This window comes from Apis mellifera, linkage group LG5 (assembly GCF_003254395.2).
Source record: "Apis mellifera strain DH4 linkage group LG5, Amel_HAv3.1, whole genome shotgun sequence".
Classification (NCBI taxonomy): domain Eukaryota; kingdom Metazoa; phylum Arthropoda; class Insecta; order Hymenoptera; family Apidae; genus Apis; species Apis mellifera.
The window spans coordinates 4,233,682-4,254,754 of record NC_037642.1 but is presented as its reverse complement, the minus strand read 5'-3'; the positions used below and the strand labels follow the sequence as shown (position 1 = coordinate 4,254,754).

Sequence of the window (21,073 nt, the reverse complement as noted above, 5' to 3'; positions counted from 1 at the left end):
GCTTAATTTTTTATTTTTTATTTATCTTAATTATATAATTTTTAATTGTTATTATTATTAATTTAATTTGTGTATATATATGTATAATTTATATAACCCTTTATATATTATATTTTTATTTTTTTATTTATTCATTTTGTTTTTTCATTTATATAATTTATGTAATTTAATTATTTGAATTGTTTAATTATTTAATTGAATTATTTAATTATTAATTTTTTTATTTATATAATATTTTATTATATATTACATTTTTATCTTTTTATATATTGCTTTGTTTGTAGATTTATTTACTTGTTTATCTATTTATTCATTGATTTATCAATTAATTATTTTTAATTATTAGTATATGATATTAGTAAGAGGAACAGAAAGTATAAAATTAAGAAATTAGTTCCGATTGCAATGCTTTAAATAATGTTAATGTAATAGACGAATTGTACAATTAATGTGAGAATAGAAATAGAATAGAAATGTGGTTGTCAGCGCCATCTTCAGAGTGTCGCACACGAAGTTATCACAGGTAAGGATAATAAAGAGAAAGATAAAGTTAAAATAAGAATTGATTATCAGTGCCATCTGTTGAAGACAAAAGATTTTTCCAAAGATAAGATAGAGTGTGAATTGAGAACTATCGACATCTCTTGAGTATTTTTTGGAACATGATTCTTTGAAGAAATATTTTCAACATTGATGGCGCTGAAAGTCACTTTTATTCATATTATTCTATCTCTGTCTTTTTCTTAGTATTTACTCTCCTTCTCTATCATTATTTTACAAAATTACCTGATTAATTTTATTGCTTTCTTTCTCTTATCTAGTAATTAAAAATTTTTATTTAGTCTATTTGATTCTATTTTTACGTTATAAATATATACTTAAATATATACTACAAATATATACTATATTTGATAAAAGATTTAAAGATATAAAATAAGATATTTTTACAAATATAATAGTATATACAGTTCTGTCATTCTTGTTATTTTATTTTATAATTGAAATTCGTATTTTACATTTTACATTTCTTATTTGATTAGATTTAATTTTTTTCATTATATTATATAGAGTATTAATATATTGGTAGATTTTTAAACGATCGATTGTTGTTGGCGTATAATTAACTGAAGCCAATATTTGAATTATAAGCAATTAAAGTTTGAGACACAAAATTGAGATAAAGTAGTTCTATCTTCATCTTGTTCTGTCTCTGTCTCGCTTCATCTAACACAAGCTTAAATTGGTTATAATTTAATAAAGTAACTTAAATTTAACCGATAATTTTGCTTAGCAGTTTTTTTACTTGTTTTGACTTTTAGAATATATTCTTCATAAGTATTTCACGAATAAATTAATGCATTATATTTTGAGATGGTTTATTGAAATAATAATTCTATAAATCATATATATCGATATATTTATATAATATTTTTCTTTCTTTCGCTTAATCAATAATAAGTTTGGATATAATAAAAGATATAATTTACTGCAAAATTAAAAATAAATATCTTCGAATTTCAATTATTCACTTGATAATTATTTTCACAATCAATTATTCATAAATTATTGGCAATTATTCATAAAATTGATATCGATTTCGTTTAATATTAAATATTGTATCTTAATTTTTTTTTTTTCTTAGTCAAGTAATTAACACTATTACTCGATTCATTAATATCTTTTGATCATTGGATTGATCGGTAAATAATTATTTTAATAGATATTTATAAATTTGTTACATTCATCTTTTATCAGAACAATGTTCGAAGTATTTGGAAGAAACTTTTCGAAATAAATTAGTAATTAAATTAATTGGGTCTTGAAGTTTTTCTCACGAAACTTATGAGATTCTTCAAAACTTTTTTTAACAATTTAAAAGCATCATGTATCAGTGCAGCTTAGTCTCGTTACATTAGAGATTCAAGTGATTAATTATTTAGATTAGAAACTCGTAAATTTAATATTTAAGAAATTATATTTTAAACTGTTTGATAAAGTTATTAAAATTTGAAAATTTTTTTAAACTCACTTTAAATATTACATTTCTGTTCTCTTCTTTCTTAATTTTCATCTTTATTGTAATATAATTCACTTTAATACAACTTAATTTTATCGATATGCATTACCACACAATTTATTCATGTCGTTTCTATATCTATTCTTTGTTCAATCGATTGCAAAATTTCTTCGTTTGATATGTATTTCTTCAAAAGTACCTTCAATTCGTTATTACCTTTGATTTGCATGTGATCGCATAAAGTATATTTCTCTATCTTTTTAATTGCTTTCACGATACAATTTTCGAATACTAAATTCTTCTCCTTCGATTTTTGATAAGTGCTGTGTAAATCGCTTATCTTTTGTTTGAAATCCGAATTAATGTTCCTTATAGTATACAGTTCATTCTTCAAAGCAGCTTTCTCAGATTCTAACAGATCCAATTTCGCATTAGTCGTATTGAATTTAACTCGCAACGATTCTCTTTCGTCCCTCAGTTTCTTCAATTCCGATTTCAATGCTTGAATCTCGTCCGTGGCTATCCGTAGCTCTTTCTTCTTCTTCTCGTCTTCAGAGAAATTAATAATCAAGTTGCATCTCAAAGAGTTCACTTCCATTCTCAAGGCAATGTTCTCCACTTTCAATTTGTTCATTATTTCCAGTAATTTTTCGATGTCTATGTCCGACCCACGATTCATACCTTCATACAGGCATAAACTCGATTGGTCTATGTGCGTTACCGCCTCTGTATTCCTCAAACCACGAGACGAATAACTGTTAATCTCTTTGTAATAAAGATTCACGATCTCCAATTTATTCGAGATAGGTTTAATCGTCGTTTCATTCGTCTTTTTCTCCACGGCATTCGACTTTTGCCTTTGAATCTCTTCCTTCGTTTGATTCAATTGCGTTTTAATTTCGTAGTTTTGACTCCTCAAATTCAATATCTCGAATTTCAACGATTCATTTTCCATTATCAATTTCTTTATTACTTCTTTCTCCGGTACCTTTTCCTTTTTCGGCCGTTTCTCAAATTTCCCCTTTTCCGTTTCTTCGTTTTGCTCGGTGGAAACTGATTCGCTGCCCGACGTGATTCCTTCCTTCTCCATCCTCTCTATTCTCAATCTCTGCAGAGCGTTCATATATTCTTTTTCCAATAATTCTTTGTCCTTCTTCAACGTGCTATTCATCAATTCCAAGATCTTCAACTGATTCTCCAATATTCTGTACTCGCTGTGAATTTCATTCAGTTTCATTTTCAACTCGTTGTTCATTTCCTTCAACATTTCATTACATTGCCTTAACTCGTCCAATTGAGTGGTATTTTCCAATTTCACGTTATCATATTCCGTCTTGAGTTTAATCAACTCGACGTTTGTCGTTTTACTTTCCTTCAATTGATTTCTCAACATCTGGTTTTCCCCCTCCAATTTGTTAACGCGCGTTGCGAGGTCGTGGTTCTCCGACAAAAGCGTTTGTTCACGGGTTTCAAAAGCTTGTTCAAGGCTCGTCTTCTTCGCAGTCAATTCGTTCAGATCGCTATGAAGTTTCGAATTTTCAACCTCTAATTGTCTTATCTTATCTCCAGTTCCGTCCAATTGCGACTTCGTCTCCTCCAATTTGATGGTTAAAGTTTCCTTGGTCACCTTAAGATTTCTCACTTCTTCGAGCAGATTGTTGCGCTCATACTTGTATTTATCAATTTTATTTTCGAACGTGCAACACTTGCTTTGAACGAGTTCTAGAGATTTCTCTATCTGTTCCTTCTCCACCTTCAAATTCGTGAAATTCACGTTCAATTGTTCCTTCTCCATTTTCAGATTCACCTTCTCGACGTCTAATTCGACGTAATCTGATTTCAACTTGGTGATCTCTTTCAGCCTCTCGTCGGCGGTCGTTTTCTCGGCCCCCAATTGATACACCAGTATCTCCTTCTTCGATTCTAACTGAGCAACGCTCGATTCTAACTTGGTCTTTTCATCGGATAAATGTTCCAATTTAATTTTTAGATCGGCGATCTCTCGATTCGCATGATTGAAATCCTCCTTCGAAATTTTCAAATTTACCTTCAATAACTGTATCTCGTTGTTCATCTTCTCCGTTATATCCTTGAGGCGTCTCGCACTCTCGTTCTCCTTCTCGACGTTCGACGCTTCCCGCCTATATTTCATCCGTTCCAATTCGTTCACCTTATTCTGTAATTTTTCATTCTCCTTCGAACTGATCTGAAGATTCTTCGACAAATCCGCGATTTTCACGTTGAACACCCTCTCCATCGTATTCTTCTCGGCAAGAACGATCTTCGTCTCCTCGTTTTTCTTGTTCAAGGCGTCACGAATTTTCTGCATCTCGTTTAACAACTCCTCTTTGTCGTCCTGAAGATTTTGCAATTTCTTCTTCGTTAAATTTGCCTCGTGTTTCACGTATTGCAACTGTTCCAACTCCTTCTTTACGTCCTCGTGTTCGCATTGAAGCTCGGACGTCTTCTCCTCCATCACGTTCGTCTTCTCCTTCAACACTTTGTTCTCCTGTATCAGTATCGTGATCTCTTGCCGCGCGTCCTGCAACGCCACCATCTTTTGCTTCAACATACTGTCCGTGTCCACTAATTCCTGATCGAGGTCGGTCATGTGCGCCTCCTTATTGCTCAACTCGGTCTTCAACCGGACGATCGACTCCTCGAGCTGGTCGATCCTCTTGAACACGCTCAAACGATCGCTCGACACCACGATCACTTCCAACTGCTTGATCTCGTGACACACTCTGCCGACGAATTCCTCCAATTTTTCAATGTCCTTCGACTCGTTCGACTTCCCTTTCGAGCAACGATTCAACCTGTTCATCGCCGATTGTATCTCCTCGATTATCGCCTCGAGCTCCACTATCTTGTTCAAATACTCGAGTCCCTCGGAATCGCCGATTTTATAATGCCTTTTCACGTGATTGCTCTTCAACTTGTCGATCTCGTTGTTGATCTCTTTCAAGATCGAGTCCAACTTGGAAAGCTGTTTCATGTATTCGTTGTGCTCCATCAATTTCTCCGAAGTTCTATGCTCCTTGCCGATCGATTTTGCCAGGTCGATGTGCAATTGTCGCAAATTGATCCGCAACTCGATGATTTTCTGAATGTACATGAAACAATAGGGATCACCGCCGCCGAGCAGAGCCTCGTGATCGTTCCTCAGCTTGCACTTCAAATCGTTCACGAAACGTTCCACGTTTTTCAAGTTGGTGGACCCGATGCTCCACGAGCTCTCCTCGTAACTAACCTTGAACTTGTTCACTTCCGTTTTCAAACGTTTCGTCACATTGTCCAGCTCGACTATCCTTCTCTGGTAATCCATCAAGTTGCCGTTCTTGAATCTGAGCATAGCTTTCAATTTATCGATCTCCACGTAAAGATTGTCGTTCCTCATTTGCGATCTGTGCAAACGTTCGTTCACGTTCACCAACTCCTCGGACAAATTCGCTATAGTCTCGGCCACTTTGTTAACTATATCGGTGAATATAATCTCCATAGTGTAGTCGACCATCATGAAGTGCTTCAGCTTGCATTTTAAGTGTTCCACTTCCGAACTGTGTACATGACCCTCCTCGACCTCGTTCAACCGACTTTTCAGATACTGGATCTCGTTGTTCAAACGTTCCCTCTCCATCAAATACTCCTGCTCAACTTCCACGAGCTTGTCGTCGGATTTCCAATCCGTTTCCTGCGTCACGTACCCTTTACAGAGCAGACTCGATTTAATATTGGCAATCTCCTTCTTCAATTCCCTGTTGGTCGTCTCCAGTCGTTTGATTTCCTCTTTCTGTTGCTCGATCAATGGGTCAGCGTGGACACTGCTGTCCGTCTCCCTTCCAGCAACGCGTAACGCAAGCTTCAGACGCCATATGTTGGATCGCAATTTCATGCGATCGTCCCGCCAGTCTTTCATCTGCTTCATTATGCTGTTCAACCTGCACAATGTGGCAGCAGCTACTTCCGCTATCCTCGTTTTGTCTTTGAACACGTCATCGTTAGTTGGCTCGATCGAGTGGCAATTGTCGAGAAATTCGTTCATCTTCGGATTCTGTCGGGTATCGGTCAGGCAGAAATTTTCGATTTATTATTATTATTTTTGTTTTGATAGGAATTTGTTGAGATAATTGTTTATAATTCGGTTGGATAAGAGTTGTTTGCGAATGATTTTGTCTTTAATCGAAGAAGGAATCGGGAGTGCTGAAAATTGAAAACAACATTTACGTGATAAATCAATAAATTTAGATATTTGATCAAATTAATTCTGCAATGATTTCTGTTCCTTCGAAATAATTAAATATAGTTATGGTATTTTTCGTATGTTGAAATTGTTAAAAATTTAACAATATAATTTTGGACGATTAACATATTTGAAGCATTGTTAAATAAATTTTATATTTGTAATTATTTTGGGAGAATATAATATGAAAATGAGCATTCTTGTGAAATACTTCAATGTATCGTTGCAGGATTAATTAATGATCTTTGTAAATTGGTATAATATTCGAATTAATTCATTATTTGCATATAATAAATCATAGGAATAAATGGTATTGGGTTCTAAGAAGTTATATCGAGAATTTAATTTTTAATTAATTTTTTAGGTTAATCTTGTACACGGAAAATTAAATGATATAATTATTTTGATATTAGTTATACAATATTGTACCTTGAAATCAAACTCTGCACTAACATTTGTTAAACTTTTTTTTGCAGATTTAAATATAATTGCAGTAAAAAGATATTTCAAATGTCAGAAGGAATTATTATTTATTGCATCTTTACGTAATAATTTTCATCCTCTGAATGAAATTTTCATTTTTCTTGAAGCATATTACATTTTTACGGAACTTTTGAAAAAAATTTATGGTTTGAATGTTTGTGGTTACGTCACTGAAAATTCATTTGACACATATTTGTAGTTTCAGGTCGTAGAAATGATACATGTCTTTTGTTTAGAATAAATTATAGAATAATATATATATACATATTTTCTTTAATTCAACATCAATTGCAAGAATTATTAGCTAATATTTTCTCTTTTTCATACATAGATATAAAAGGAATATTATTCATTTTATATACATGAATAGAATATTTCATTATATTTATATAAACATTAGATTAAATTTTTATAAAATATTGAAAGATGATTTCATTGTCAATTTATCTAAAGTAAACATATTATTAAAAAGTAGGTAAAGAATAGAATAATAACAAATTTTTATAAAGATAGTTTATTGAATAAAATTATCATAAATTTAAATACAGAACATTTGTATTGATAATTATATTTATCTAGATTTAATCGTTTCTTTTTTTCTTTCTTTCTTTTTTCTTTTTCTTTTTCTTTTTTTTTTTTTTAATGTCAAATATTAGTTTTGCTACACTGTTTTAAATTTTCACTCTGCAGATTTAATTAAAAAGATACTCTCTCGTGTAATAAATTTACGAGTATAAGTAATTGAACCGAAGATAAATCTCTTTGCAATTGTTGGAAAACTTTCGTATCGTTGTATAAGTTTCTTAAAATTGGAACATCCAATATAATATTCTTAACGAGAGTTGGTGAATTGTAATTCAATTATCAATCGTTTAAATTGAACGTGAATCAAAAGTTTCGTAGCTGTGAACTAACTTTTACACGAGAGTTTAACGCATATCGATGATTCGTTTTAGTAGCTAGTTCTTGTTATATCGACTTGTTAATTAAAAAATATATAACAAAATTAATCATTCGACACTATTCGAGGAGAAATACACATTTAATGAAATAATTTTACTAATTTTAAAATAATCGTATATAAATAAATTAATCGAACGATTTGACAATCAATGATATTCCAGAAAAACTTCTTTTTCATACTTTAAAAGAATTCTTTGCTCGTTTTAACCTTTGAAATATCGTTTAATCGAAAATATTAAAATATATATATATATATATGCATATCCATCCAGATGATTATTCAAAACTTTTAATACACGGTATCGTTATCAATAATCCCTTCTACGATTTCTCGCGTTTATTGCCAATTCAAGGGAATTAATATAAATTGTTCAACTTCTCGAAAGATCGAACATCTTTATATTCCTCCTTTCAGTATACAGAGTTCTCTCTACGAAACTAATCATGACAAAACGGAATCGTCGTTCGTTTCATCCAAGTTTTTTTTTCTTTTTCTTTCTTTCTCCCCGGAAGTTTCATCCAAGTTTTATAATAAATATGTAAAAGTTAATATCGAAGCTTTAATAACGAAATTCTAACGGAGGCCTCCCCCCTAATTTAATTACGCGGAACATGGCGGAACTCCACGGATGAGGATACGATTCGAAAGTTTCCGCTTTCTTTCGAAACTTTTCGCCAAATCTGGATGATAAGTAACTGCTAAGTCGTGGACCAACGATTCCCTTTTTAACAACTTTCCTCCCCGATCCTTTTAATTACGTCTACCGATCGCCTGTATCGGTTGTACAAAGCGAAAATGACGGAAAGGGACTCGCAGTTTTCGCGTTTCGAAAGATGAGCTCGGTCGACGAGTTGCATACAAACTGGAATGTATTTTAATAACGCGGTTGTAATTAGATCTCTCTCGGAAACGTGTGCAACGTTAATGCTTAGATACCGGGCAGGATTCGAAATTCCTGAACCAATCCGCTTCGAATTGATTAAAAAAGAGATATTTCATCGCGTTTCGACGAAATTTTCATAAATTTCGTGTTTATCGAGAATATGAATATAAATCTAATTTCGGGAAATGAGAATATGTAAATATAACGTGTTTAAAAATTAGTGAGAGAATGATTCGGGTAAGCATACGTGGAAATTTATAGCAGTCTTAATTAATTACTATAAGTAAATCCTGTAATAAATACAACACTGAAATTTTGTATCTTTCTAAATTCGTGATAAAAATAAAATAGGATCTGTTTTATAATAGCATTTAAAGAATTAACAGGATTCATTTCATATTCAGATATTCGTTTGATGAAGAACAATCCAATGTATCTAATCAAATTACGAGTTCGAAAAGAAACGAATATAATCAATCGCGTGCAAAAGAAAATATTTTTTGGCCGATGTTCTGTAATTTAAAAATCGTTGCGGAAGTAATCGTAAATCGTGCTCGCACACCGAATCAATATTTCCAATAAATAAATAATATCGGTGAATGAAAAACGTTATCGTACCTAACCGTCATCGAGATTTGAACGAATTTATTTACGCGGCCCCAATAAAACAGACCGGTCTGACGTTAAATCAGATTATCGATCTTCATCGATGACCGCGGTCGTGTGGCAGCAAAAGTGTGACTGCCGCTGTGAAATATACATCACCCTAACCTGGCTTCCCCTTTCGCGTATACACGTATCACAGGCTAAATGTTTTGTCCTGCGTTGGGGCAGTTTCGCGCTTAGGCGCGACGAACTGTCTATAATCGGTTTACGATCGTAAATTCGCTTACATCGATGACTCTCGTCGCCATTTGCGGCCGAGGAGGAACAGTTACGTTACGGATAACCTGTGAAAATATGATACGGCGAATGGACGGAATGGGAATTTAGAGGATCGGGAACGAAGTAAGGATCACGATTCGATCGTTCGAATGCCTAAACGCGGTTTTTTTACGCTCCTTTAAAAGTGGCAAGCCTTGTACCGTAACCGTTGATAATGGTCTTGATGCGAATTCATAGCCCTTTCAGCCGCGGTTACGTTCCTTTATGAACGGACTTATGAATTATGTATTTTATTCAAGTCAAAGCGTTTATCTTTCTTGTCGTTTTTTTTTTTTTTTCCCTCCCCCTTTAACAATGTTTGGCCATTATCATCCCTCGTGGAGAAACTTTTGCCGCGAACGAACGTTGTAAGATTAAATACGAGCCTGTTATTTTACACGCCTGAAATTGAATGTTAAAGTGTTACTTACGATGAATTTAATTTATAATTTTTTAATATGCATCGAATGATCTTGCTCGATACGTTTATTATAAATTAATCTTAAATGTCGGAAATGGTTTAAAATAGAAAAATTAATAAAAAAGAAATTATTCATAGAATAGTGGATAACTGAATTGTTTAACCCTTAAAATAAATCAATCTATATATTAAAATTCCTTTTACGAGCATTTCTTTCAAATATTTTAATCGAGCTCTCCTTCAGCTTCTGAACCTCGGCCCTCCGTTTTTCCTTCTTATAGGTACAGATCGATCTTAAAATTCTCGTCTCGGTTTGCAATTACGTTGAAAAACTTGAAAAGATTAGCCGTAGGATAATGGCGTCGTTGGAATCGGACGATTTCCCGAACGAGCCGTGCTGTTGCTGCAGTTACAATCCCTTCAAAGACACTTCCAAAGAGTCGGAGATCCAGGACCTCTCGTTCGCCCTGAGGAAGCTCACGATAATGAAGTGTCAGATGAAGAAGTGGCGGATGGAAAGACTTCAGCTCGAGAGCGAAAATAGGTCTCTGAAACAAACCCTCCAGACATTCGGTATCGATGTATGATATTTCGTATCTTTCCCATTCCCCCTCCCTCTCTTTCTCTCTTTTCCCTCCTTTCTCTCTCTCTCTTCCTGCTTCGACTAGCAGGTGGCTCGCGCGAAATTGATTAATTGGAATTCTGTACGGATACCCTTTCGTTTCGAGTTTCTCCTCGTTCCCTTATGAATTAGTCGTTTAGTAGGGGATAGTCGTTCCGTGCAATTAGCGCTGCAAAAAGCAGAACGGGTGAAATTATACACACCGGGTGTCTCGTTTAATTTGATTATCTCGAAATTGTTCCCGTGTTGTCGACAATGCAAATTAATGCCTCGAAATGAATATTAAGATAGCTGCGGGGATTTATGAGCAATGCGCGGAATTATGAGCGGAATATTTTTATAGATATCATTTTGAAAGTGATAATGTAGTTATGAAAATTGTACAGATCGCGTATTCCGTTATTAAAAAGGGTAGAAAAAAAAATTCCCCAAAAAGAGTACAAAAATAAATGGAATGAATAATTTTTCTTACGTCTCTCCCTCCTATTTCCTTCAAAAAGTGCAGTGATCTCTCCGCTTCCACTATTCTTTCCCGTGCTATTTACACAATTTCCCCCGTATATCATGGATTATCACACATTTATCCTACACACATCCGCCTAGTAATAGCGATACAAACCGTTTCTTCGAACGGCAGATTCGGAAGACTTTCTCGCTTCAAGGATTTTCGCTCGAAAATTCAGAGAGCTCTCTTTCTTCGAGCTGTGTTGTATATCGAGATGTGCACGTGCATTGTTCCGAATGTTGCTAAAGATTAGATGTGTTTTTGTGTAGGTGTAAATGCGGATGAGATATTGAAGCCCGATCCACTGGTGGTGCACTCCCGGGAAGAAATCGAAAGGCTGCAAAATGCAAACGCGGCGCTCGAAGATAAAGTGAGGGATCTGGAGGAAACTCTCGCCGAACGAGACTGTTGCGACGATCCTGGCGCCACGATTTTCTTCCTCAGGGAGAAGATGAGATATTTTAGGGAGCGTTTCGCGCTTGAAAAGAAAGAGTACTGCTTGCCACTTTCTCTCCCTCGTAAACCTCGTAGATCTCGTTTAATCGTTTCCTATTCCGGTCGGCGAATTATTAGGAAAACGACGCGGTGCAGGGTGATGCGTTTCGGACGAATTCGCAAATAAATCGGCATTAAGCATTTGTGTTTTGTTTAAAAGTAATTTAAAAGAAATTAAAACGTGGTTTTCCAATCGGATTTCTTTAATATTTTATAATTTTCTGGTAATGTGTACGGCGTATATATGTTTTATATATATATATATATATTCGAAGAGTTAATTAATTAACGAATATTTCAATGTTTTTTCACAAGTATTGTTAAAATTTTTCTTTGGTGTATTCGCACAACGTTCTCGATAAATCTTGTTTGATTCATTCTTATATGTTTGTATGATTTATTTATGGATTAGATTATGTAAGACAATTAATTGATCTCTCTCAAAGCTTAGTTTGTGAATGTGTAATCATTCTTATATTGTTCATTAATATTCGATATTTTATTTTCTCTAAATAGATCTATCGTTTTTTATTCGCAATCCGTGTTTTTATTTCTTTTTAATATTCAAATTTATTTTACAATATCAATAATTGAAATACATACCAAAATATTACAACCTATATAGTTTTAGAAATTAATGATAAAAATATCAATTTAATTTTTCTTTTTGAATGATCCAGGATAGCTGATCTCTTAGCATACAGTAATGCTTTGAAAATTTAAAAACATAGAATTATCCATTTTATTTCATCTCCTTTATAGATACAAGTAAAATTCACTGTCTTTCGAAATCGAAATCGTTTTCTAGAAATTAAACTCTCTCACTCTGAATCGAAAACAAGTTGAATTATAAAACTTTAGAGCGACCGATCTGAAACTTTAAAAAAAAAAAACCTCGCATCCCTTCATTTTTTCTAAAAGTGTCAAAGGAACTTTTTCGCCCTTTCCCGACAGATTGCGAGACATGATATCGGAATTGAAGTTGAAATTGGCGCGGACCGAGGAGGAGGTCAGCTGCCCGGCGATACATCGTCTAAGGGCGAAGCTTCGTGACCTGATGAAAGGGGAGCCAATCGAGACGTTGGTGTCCATCTCGAAAAGCTGCGAAGATCTTCGTTCCGAGAACGACAGGCTTAAGGGCGAAATGACCGATTTGAAACGCGCGTTGGCCCAGTGCGAGCAAAAGATGAAAGACATAGAGGAGCCGAGGGAAGTGAAAGTGGTCGAGACGGTCACTGTGCCCGAGTACATCGATATCGAAGATTTGATGAACAAATTGAATAATTGCGAGCAAACGGTGGCCAATCTGACCAAAGAGTTGGAGGAGAAGAACAATAAAATCGACGCGTTGAAGAAAGAATTGGAACAGATGGCTATTTTGAAAAGTCTGGAGGAGCAAATAGCGATAATGAAACAGGATCTCAAAAAGAAAGACGAGAAGGTATAATGTTGAGAATGGTAGCAAACTTAAGGGAAGATGAGTTTTCCCTTTGCTGGCTAGAATTGATTTTTTTTTCTTTCTCTCTCTCTCTTTCTCCTTCGTGTTACAATACGTTCGTTTGAGGGTTTGTCGTTTGTTGAGATGGAAAGTTGCTAAGGAATGGGAAGTGTAAGTTAATTAGTATTCAGAGATTTTTTTTCAGAGAAAGAGAGAGATGATGTAAAAAGAATACAATCAGTGCAAAAAAAAAAGAATAGTTTTCTTTGTATTTTTTTCTTCTGAAACATCAACGTAATGGAAAAGTTTAGATGCCTTTATGTGTACAATTAATACGAAGATTACACGATTTCATTTGGAAGAAATATTCCGCAAATTAAAAAATTATGCGTTACAAAATCTTGCTTGTCTATGATTTGTATTATTCGCAAAAAAAAAAAAGAGATCTCCCTCCTCTTTCAGATTTCGGATCTTCTGAACACGTTGAGACAGTCGGAGATAAACTTGCTCGGTTTGGAAGGTTTGAAATCAAAGCTTGAACATCTGGAGCCGGAATTGTACGAGCTGAGGGAGTCGAAAGAAGAAATAATGGAGGAGTTGAACATGATGCGCGACACGTTGAAGGAGAGGAACGATCAAATAATACAGATATTGGAGGACAAGGCTAAGCTGGAGGAATATTACAAGAGCAAGGTTGAGACGTTGGAGGCGAAGCTCGATGAGCAGGCGAGTTTGAGCGCGGAGCTGGAGGATCTGAGAAACGAGTTGGAAGACCAGAGGGCGAAGAACAAAGAGCTCGAGGCGTGTTGCAAGGACATGGATGCCCTCGAGAAGAAGCTATCCGAGTTGGAGAAGAAGAGATCCGAGTTGGAGAAGGAGCTGGAGGATAACAGGGGCGAGCTCGAGAGATTGCAAAAGGAGAATTTGGATCTGAAGGACGTGATAGAGGTGGAAAGGGCGGAGAAGGATAAACTTCGCGACCTGTTGGAAGAGTCGAAAAAGTTGAAGGAGGACAACGAAAATTTATGGGCTCAGCTGGAGCGGTTGCGAGGCGAGAACGATGATCTGATGGGGCAGAAGAAGGCGCTCGAGGATTTGAATAAACAGTTAAACGAGGATAACGAGAGCATGAAGCGAACGATGGGCAATTTGGAGGCGCGAATCGACAGTCTCTCGAACGAATTGAGCAACGTGGAGCGAGAACGGGACGCGTTGCTGGACGAGAATGAGAGTGTGAAGAGGGAGCTGGAACGAACGTTGACGGAGAACGAGAATTTGAAGACGGAGTTGGACAAGGCCGATGAACAACTCGACAAACTGAAAACGGAGAGGAACGAGTTGCAGAGGAATTTCGACACGATGAAACTCGAGAACGAGACGTTGAAGGAGAACGTAAAGGCTTTGAAGGACGACCTTGAAGAGTCGAAGAGGGAGGTGGACGAGATGAAAGCGGTCGGTGATGCGTTAAAGGATAAGGAAGAGTTAAAGGACGCGGAGTTTCGAGAATTGCAACAAAATATGCAGAACTTGAAGACGGAAAATGGCGAGTTGAAGAAAGAAAACGACGATTTGAGGACGAGAAGTTCGGAATTGGAACACAAGTTGGACAACGTCAAGAAGGAATTGGACAAAGTGGAGTCGGAGAATGCCGATTTACGTGCTAAAATCGATAATTTGGAAAAGGAATTGGAAAAAGATAAGAAAGAGATCGAGCAATTGAAATTAGAGATATCTTCGTTGAAGGATGCTCTCGATAAATGCGTGGACGAGATGGAAAAACTGAAGGTTGAGAACGAGAAACTTAAAAAGGAGGGAATGAAGGTTGAAGCGACCTGGCTGGAGGAAAATGTGAATTTGAAAGCTAAAAACACGGAATTGGAAGAAAATTTGGCCAACACTGTAAATGAATTGGACAAAATGAGATCGGAAAACGCCGATTTACTCAGCGAGTTGAATCGTTTGAAGCAGGAATTGGAAAGCGGTAGGAAGGAGATCGATCAATTGAAATCCGAGATAGGTTCTATGAAAGATGCTCTCGGGAAGTGTGTTGACGAGATAGAAAAGCTAAAAACCGAGAACAAGGATCTTAAATCGGAAGTTCAAGGCTTAGAATCTGAGAGGGATCGTTTGACGAACGAGGTTGCCGATCTGAAACCAAAAATTTCAGAATTGCAAGAAAAATTAACCGACGCTAGCAAAAAGTTAGATGAAGCGAAGACGGAAGATAGCGATTTGCGTGCCGAGGTAGATCGTTTGAAAAAGGAACTGGAGAGTGCTGGGAAGGAGATCGATCAATTGAAAGCCGAGATGAACTCCTTGAAAAACGGTCTCAACAAATGTGTGGAGGAGATGGAAAAGTTGACAAATGAGAACAGCGAGCTGAAATCTCAAGTCCATGGACTTAGGGGCGAGGGGGACAGTTTAGCCAGTGAATTAACCAACGTGAAGGACGAAAATTCTGCCTTGAAGGATGAGAAAGATCAATTGAACAAGCAATTGGCGGAGAATAAGACGGAAAATGAAAGATTGAAAAAGCAGAATGACGAGTTAGAAAGTGAGAACACGAAGATAAAGAAAGAGTTGGAATCTTGCAAGAATGAAAATAACAATTTGAAGGAGGAAAATAACAAATTGAAGGAAGAACTTGAAAAATTGGGAGAACAATTGAAATCGTTGAACGATGAAACGAATAAATTAAGACGCGAGTTGAAGGAAGCCGAGGATAAAATTCAGATTTTGGAACCGCAGTTGTCGCGTGCACGAAGCGAGAACGAGAAATCGCAAAATGAATTGGCGGTTTTGAGAAACGAGGCGAACGAATTAAAAGTTAAATTGGATAGAGAAATGCTCGACAATACAAATATGCGAAACGCTTTGAAAATATTGGAGGATCAAGTGCTCGACTTGAATAAGAAACTGGACAATTGTAGAGAGGAGAACGATGCTTTGAAAGAGGAAAATAAAGATCTTAAAACGAAGTTATCGGACACGGGACAAGTTGTATTGAATTTGAAGACGGAATGTGATAATTTGAAAGAAGATATTGCCAGTTTGCAGAAAACAATCGAACAACTCAAGCAGAAAATCGCTGATCAGGAAGCGGAGATAGACCATTGGAAAGTGGAGCATTGCAAATTCGAATTGGATAATGAAAAATTAAAAGCTGATCTCGAGAAAGTGTTGAAAGATTTGAACGAATGTCAGGTAAAATAAATTATTCGCTCAATAAGTGAATGTAAATTTAATTTTTTTTATTTAATATAATTTTATTATTGTTATTCATTCACGGGAAATATTATATTTCATATAAAATATTTTCATCGCGATTAATAGAATAGAGACGAAATAAAATTTTTTACGAATCTTTAAGAGAAAAATTTTCAAAATATTGATACGATCTTTCATTCTTTCTAAACTTAAAATTAATATTACACCCTATACGTATCACGTTTTCAAATTTAATTGTAAATTTTTACAGATTGCGAAAAAAGCCATTGAATCAGATCTGATCAAACTGAAGAACGAGAAAGACGATCTGAATAAAAACATGACCGATTTAACGTCCCAATTGGACCGACAGAAGAGATCATTGGAAGCGGAAAAATCGGCCAAGGATAGGGGCGATGTACAAATCGCTTCCTTGAATTCCGAACTCGAAGCGTTGAAGAAAGAATTAGAGAAATTGAGAGCGGATAACAGCAAGTACAAAAGCGAGATAGACGATCTAGGAAAACAACTCGCATCGGCGAAGAACGAGTTGAATGATTGCAGAGAGGAAATCGTTGTGTTGAAAAACGCCAATAGCGCGTTAAGATCCGAGTTGGACCCTTTGAGGAGTTTGAAGGATGATTACAGTAGGCTGACGACCGAATTGGACGGTCTGAAATCCGAGAACACGAAGCTTCTTCAAGACAAGAGAAGTTTGGAGGACGAGTTCGGGAAATTGAGAGGGGAGGGTGATGGGCAGAGGGTGGAGATCGACAGATTGAGGACGACTTTGGACGCGGAGAAAACGGCCGCGGAAAAATTAAAGTCGGATCTTCAAAGTTGCAAGGATGAAAATGATAAATTGCAAACGCAAATCAACGAGATGAAGAGGAGTCTGGATAAAATGGGGACGGAGAATGATCGTCTGAAGAGAGAGGTCGACGAGTCGAGGAAGAAACTCGAGGATATGGAGGCGAAGGTAAAGTCTCTGGAAAATCAGCTATCGAATTTGTCGGCGGAGAAAGAGGAATTGGTGAAGGAGCTATATCGTACCCGTGAAGATTTGAACAATCTCAGAAACGAATTGGAGAAACAAACGGGTGTCAAAGATACAATGGAAAAGGAGTCGACCAATCTGAAGGAGGAGTTGAAAGCGTTGAAAGAGGAATTGAATAAGACTCGTGATGAAAACGACAGGCTAAAGAACGAGAATGACAAGCTGAACGCGGAAATAGCGAGATTGAACAAACAATTGGACGCGCTGAAAGATGAAAGTGCGAATCTGAAGAATGACATCGAGAATCTGAACGAGAGGAACGCGGAATTGTCTAAGGAATTAGCCGTGGCTAAAGATAATTTGATGGGCATGGAGACTCGATTGAGCAATCTGAAAAAAGAGAATGACGATATGAAAAATAAGATCATTACTCTGGAGGATTCGATACAGGAGGTTGATGATCTGAAGAGACAATTGAAAGAGGCTAAAAAGGAATTGGACAAACCGAGCCCGGAATTGGATACATTAAAATCGACCAATAAAAAATTGCAAGACGATTTAGACAATGCGAGAAACGAATCGTTAAATTTGAAGAATGATTTGGATAATTTGCAAAATGATTACAATAACTTGCAAACTGAACTTGCCGATGTGAAAGAGGAGAGAGATACATTTAGAGAACGTGCTGCCGCGTTGGAAAAAGATCTGGTCAGGGTGAAGAGGGAAAATGAGGAATTGGTAGAACAAAACGAGACGCTTAGAACAGAATTAGATGATTGCCGGGGGGAGAACAATAGATTGCTTAAAGAATTGGAGAAGTTGAAGTCGGAGAATGTGAAGTTGCAAGACAACTTGATCAATGCGAGAAGCGAAGGGGAGAGATTAAAAGAAGATTTGAACAAATTGAAAAAAGATTATTCCGACTTGCGGACCGATTTGACCAAAGCGAGGGAAGACAGGGACGTAAGAAAGGAAAAGGATATGGAGCTGGACAAAGAGATTGACGAGTTGAAGGCCGTAAATGCAAAATTGAAAAGCGATTTATACGATTGCCAGAAAGAGAACGAGAAATTGCGCAAGCAAGTGACTAAATTAAAAGCGGAAAATGACAAACTGAAGAAAGCTTTAGGTATGATAATTAATATACAGTAGCGTGTTTCAATTGTTCGAACTTTTCGATGCTGCAAATTTGCTAGTGACAGAGATCTATCTTTGCAAATTCGAGTAAAGATATTAGTAAAAAAATTGGGATGAAAATTTTTAATTTCACGTGTATTTTTTTCTTTCTTTTATAGATATTGTATTTATTATTAACGTTATTTTATTTAGAAATGAACAAGATCATTCGATAAATTTGGTTTTCCAATATTTAAAAAAATTTGCAAATATCTCCAATATCTTCAATATGAAAAAATTATTTTCTAGGAATTATTCATTATATGTATATATGTATGTGTGTGCAGATAAAGATTTGGATCAAAAAGAGACGGAAATTGATAAAGACATTCTGGATGATTGCAACGAGTATGTTGAAGCAAACAAAATACTGCGGAAAAATTTTGAAAATCAGCTAAAAGGTATAAAGAATAGAATAAAGATTTCTTTATTCTATGCATATGTATAAGAAATTATTTTTGTCGCTTTATTGCTTCTTCATTATCATTATTAATTGAGATTATTTACAATTTTTAATCGTTCACAATATCTGATTCCTTTGAATATTATAGACTCGAAGAAATATTTAAATGCAACATGCATCATACGTATCATTATATTCCTTTTCTTTTTGTAGAATTATAGAGTTCGTTTTATAGAGTTTTCTTTTTATAAGTGAAAATATATATTAAAATTTTATATTTAGTTTCTTATTATAAATATCTTTAATTCTGTATTAATTCGAATGAAAACAAAGTCTTTCTATTTTAAAATTTTTAAATAGCGTTCTCTTAAATAGCGTTAAAGCAAGGATGCTATTTAAAATTTCTTCATTTTAAATATTTATAAATACCTATTTTTATCTATCTTCTAATATTTATTTTTATTAACGTTACGTACATATTATAAATAATTTTTTTTTATTGAAAGATAAAAATAAAAATTCATATATAGTTCAAAGTCGAACAATTTTTATCTGTCATTGACTCGCATTAATCTATGTGTATATACATACATGCAGTACATATTATATGTACATATTTTGTACATGGTAATAAGTTTGACGTAATATCGTGCTAATTAATTTGATCAGAATCGATCGATTAGAAAACATATTACACGTATTATCTTCAAGTGCGTGTAAATATATCCATGTTTTAATCGCAGTTTACAATATCTGGCTAAACGTATCAGCATATTACTAGCTTAATATTACGAGCTTAATATTATCTTATGATAAGACATTAAACGATCCTGTGGTTCAAGCTAAAAACGAGAAATTATGCACGTGAATTACCGGATGTACGAAAATTAAAAAAAAACACATTGAACATTGAAATTATTAAAATTAAACATTGTATCGATTGGTCGACTGAGAATAATAAATAATAAGAAATAAAAAATAATAATAAGTTTTTAATAAAGATATGATAATATTGTTTTCAAATATTTTTCTGTATTTCATCTTCAAGATTTATATATACATAATAGTTTTATTTTTTCATTGAATTACATTTAAAAAAAATTATATTTTCCATCTTTAATTTCTTTTTTTAAAATAGGTGTACAACGTCTTCGAGATTACATCAATTATTTAGATGGTAAGGGTACAGAACCCAAAATGGCGGATAAATTGGAAGAATCAGAAATGAATAATCCAGTAAATGCAAAAAAGGATATTGAGGATTTGTTGAAGATGTCTCAAGATTTAAGTATCAATATTAATAAGGCGGAGCAAGAAATACAAAATCTTGCTAAATTACTAAAACCTGTGGTATGTACAATATTCACGATAAATCAAAAACTGTATCATTATATTTTAAATAATTAATAGCCATTTTGAAAGCAATATATAACAATATAATTTATGAAATGATACATATTATTATTTAAATATTTAAATATAATATTTAATTATAAAGAATATCGATTAAATTTATTTATACATTATCAATATTTATAATATTAAGAAAATACATATTCCACATATAATTTAATTATTTTGATATATTCAGGAACTTGGTGCCTTCGATCCTGATGGTTGGTTAAATGTAAGTGAAAGAATAACAATCATTAAATGTATCTATGAATTATACATTCGTCTAAATGACTCGTTTATCGCGTTTCATTTCAGTCGTTGACACTTACGCAATTGGCAGAACTTCATGACAAGATATGTGAATTGACATCAGACATGGTGCAACAAGATTCCAAAGCTGTTTCATGTGAAGCACCTCAACGATCGGAGAATTCGACCGATATTTTGAACAAACGTATAGCTGCTTTGCAGAAACAGATTGCGGAGAAACAAATGGAAGCAGGATGGAAGCTTCAGGAGTTGAAGAGAGCTCTTAGAAATGAGCAGGCTAATTTAATTCGATTGTCCAATGAGATGAATTTGGAGAGACAACGCAATTTTAATCTTCAATCTAGATTGGATTAATCTTTTTGTTTGAAGAGATGTAATTTTCTTTTCAAACAATTGTTTTCCAAAATATTTCATGTATCGGCATGCATTTGATCTTTGTTATTTATGATTATATCGATAAGTCTGTGTAAGTATGAATTGTATATCAATTATATATCTGTACTTCGTTCAATAACATAGTAATCATCGATGTAAATGTATATAAATGAAAAGTAAAGATTTAAATTTTTTCATACATAACTGTTTCAATTTTTCTATCTGTTTATACTTATGTATATCTAGTAATAAATTTAT

The 21,073-nt window shown here is 34.6% G+C and overlaps 3 protein-coding genes across 3 annotated transcripts; 2 read left to right on the top strand and 1 right to left on the bottom strand.

The window, feature by feature from the left end:
* Positions 1-2,138: 2,138 nt before the first annotated feature.
* On the bottom strand, positions 2,139-6,059 carry LOC102656245 (centromere protein F). The gene has a single exon (XM_026440873.1). The coding sequence runs from the start codon at positions 6,057-6,059 to the stop codon at positions 2,139-2,141; it is 3,921 nt and encodes a 1,306-aa protein (XP_026296658.1).
* A 4,166-nt stretch (positions 6,060-10,225) lies between these two features.
* Positions 10,226-10,519, top strand: LOC113218792. The gene has a single exon (XM_026440914.1). The coding sequence runs from the start codon at positions 10,289-10,291 to the stop codon at positions 10,517-10,519; it is 231 nt and encodes a 76-aa protein (XP_026296699.1). The 5' UTR covers positions 10,226-10,288.
* Positions 10,520-12,514: 1,995 nt separating this feature from the next.
* On the top strand, positions 12,515-20,964 carry LOC724515 (centromere-associated protein E). The gene is made up of 7 exons (XM_026440913.1): positions 12,515-12,995; positions 13,455-16,196; positions 16,471-18,325; positions 18,660-18,773; positions 19,914-20,125; positions 20,367-20,402; positions 20,486-20,964. The coding sequence occupies exons 1-7, from the start codon at positions 12,519-12,521 to the stop codon at positions 20,792-20,794; spliced, it is 5,745 nt and encodes a 1,914-aa protein (XP_026296698.1). The 5' UTR covers positions 12,515-12,518; the 3' UTR covers positions 20,795-20,964.
* Positions 20,965-21,073: the final 109 nt, after the last annotated feature.

What these genes read in the sequence shown, in the direction of transcription:
- LOC102656245 (XM_026440873.1), bottom strand. Translation starts at nt 6,059, where the DNA reads ATGAACGAATTTCTCGACAATTGCCACTCGATCGAGCCAACTAACGAT.
- LOC113218792 (XM_026440914.1), top strand. Translation starts at nt 10,289, where the DNA reads ATGGCGTCGTTGGAATCGGACGATTTCCCGAACGAGCCGTGCTGTTGC.
- LOC724515 (XM_026440913.1), top strand. Translation starts at nt 12,519, where the DNA reads ATGATATCGGAATTGAAGTTGAAATTGGCGCGGACCGAGGAGGAGGTC. An exon ending in TTTTGAAAATCAGCTAAAAG is followed by an intron (nt 18,774 to 19,913) that starts GTATAAAGAATA and finishes TTTTTAAAATAG; the next exon opens with GTGTACAACGTCTTCGAGAT. An exon ending in CTAAATTACTAAAACCTGTG is followed by an intron (nt 20,126 to 20,366) that starts GTATGTACAATA and finishes TGATATATTCAG; the next exon opens with GAACTTGGTGCCTTCGATCC.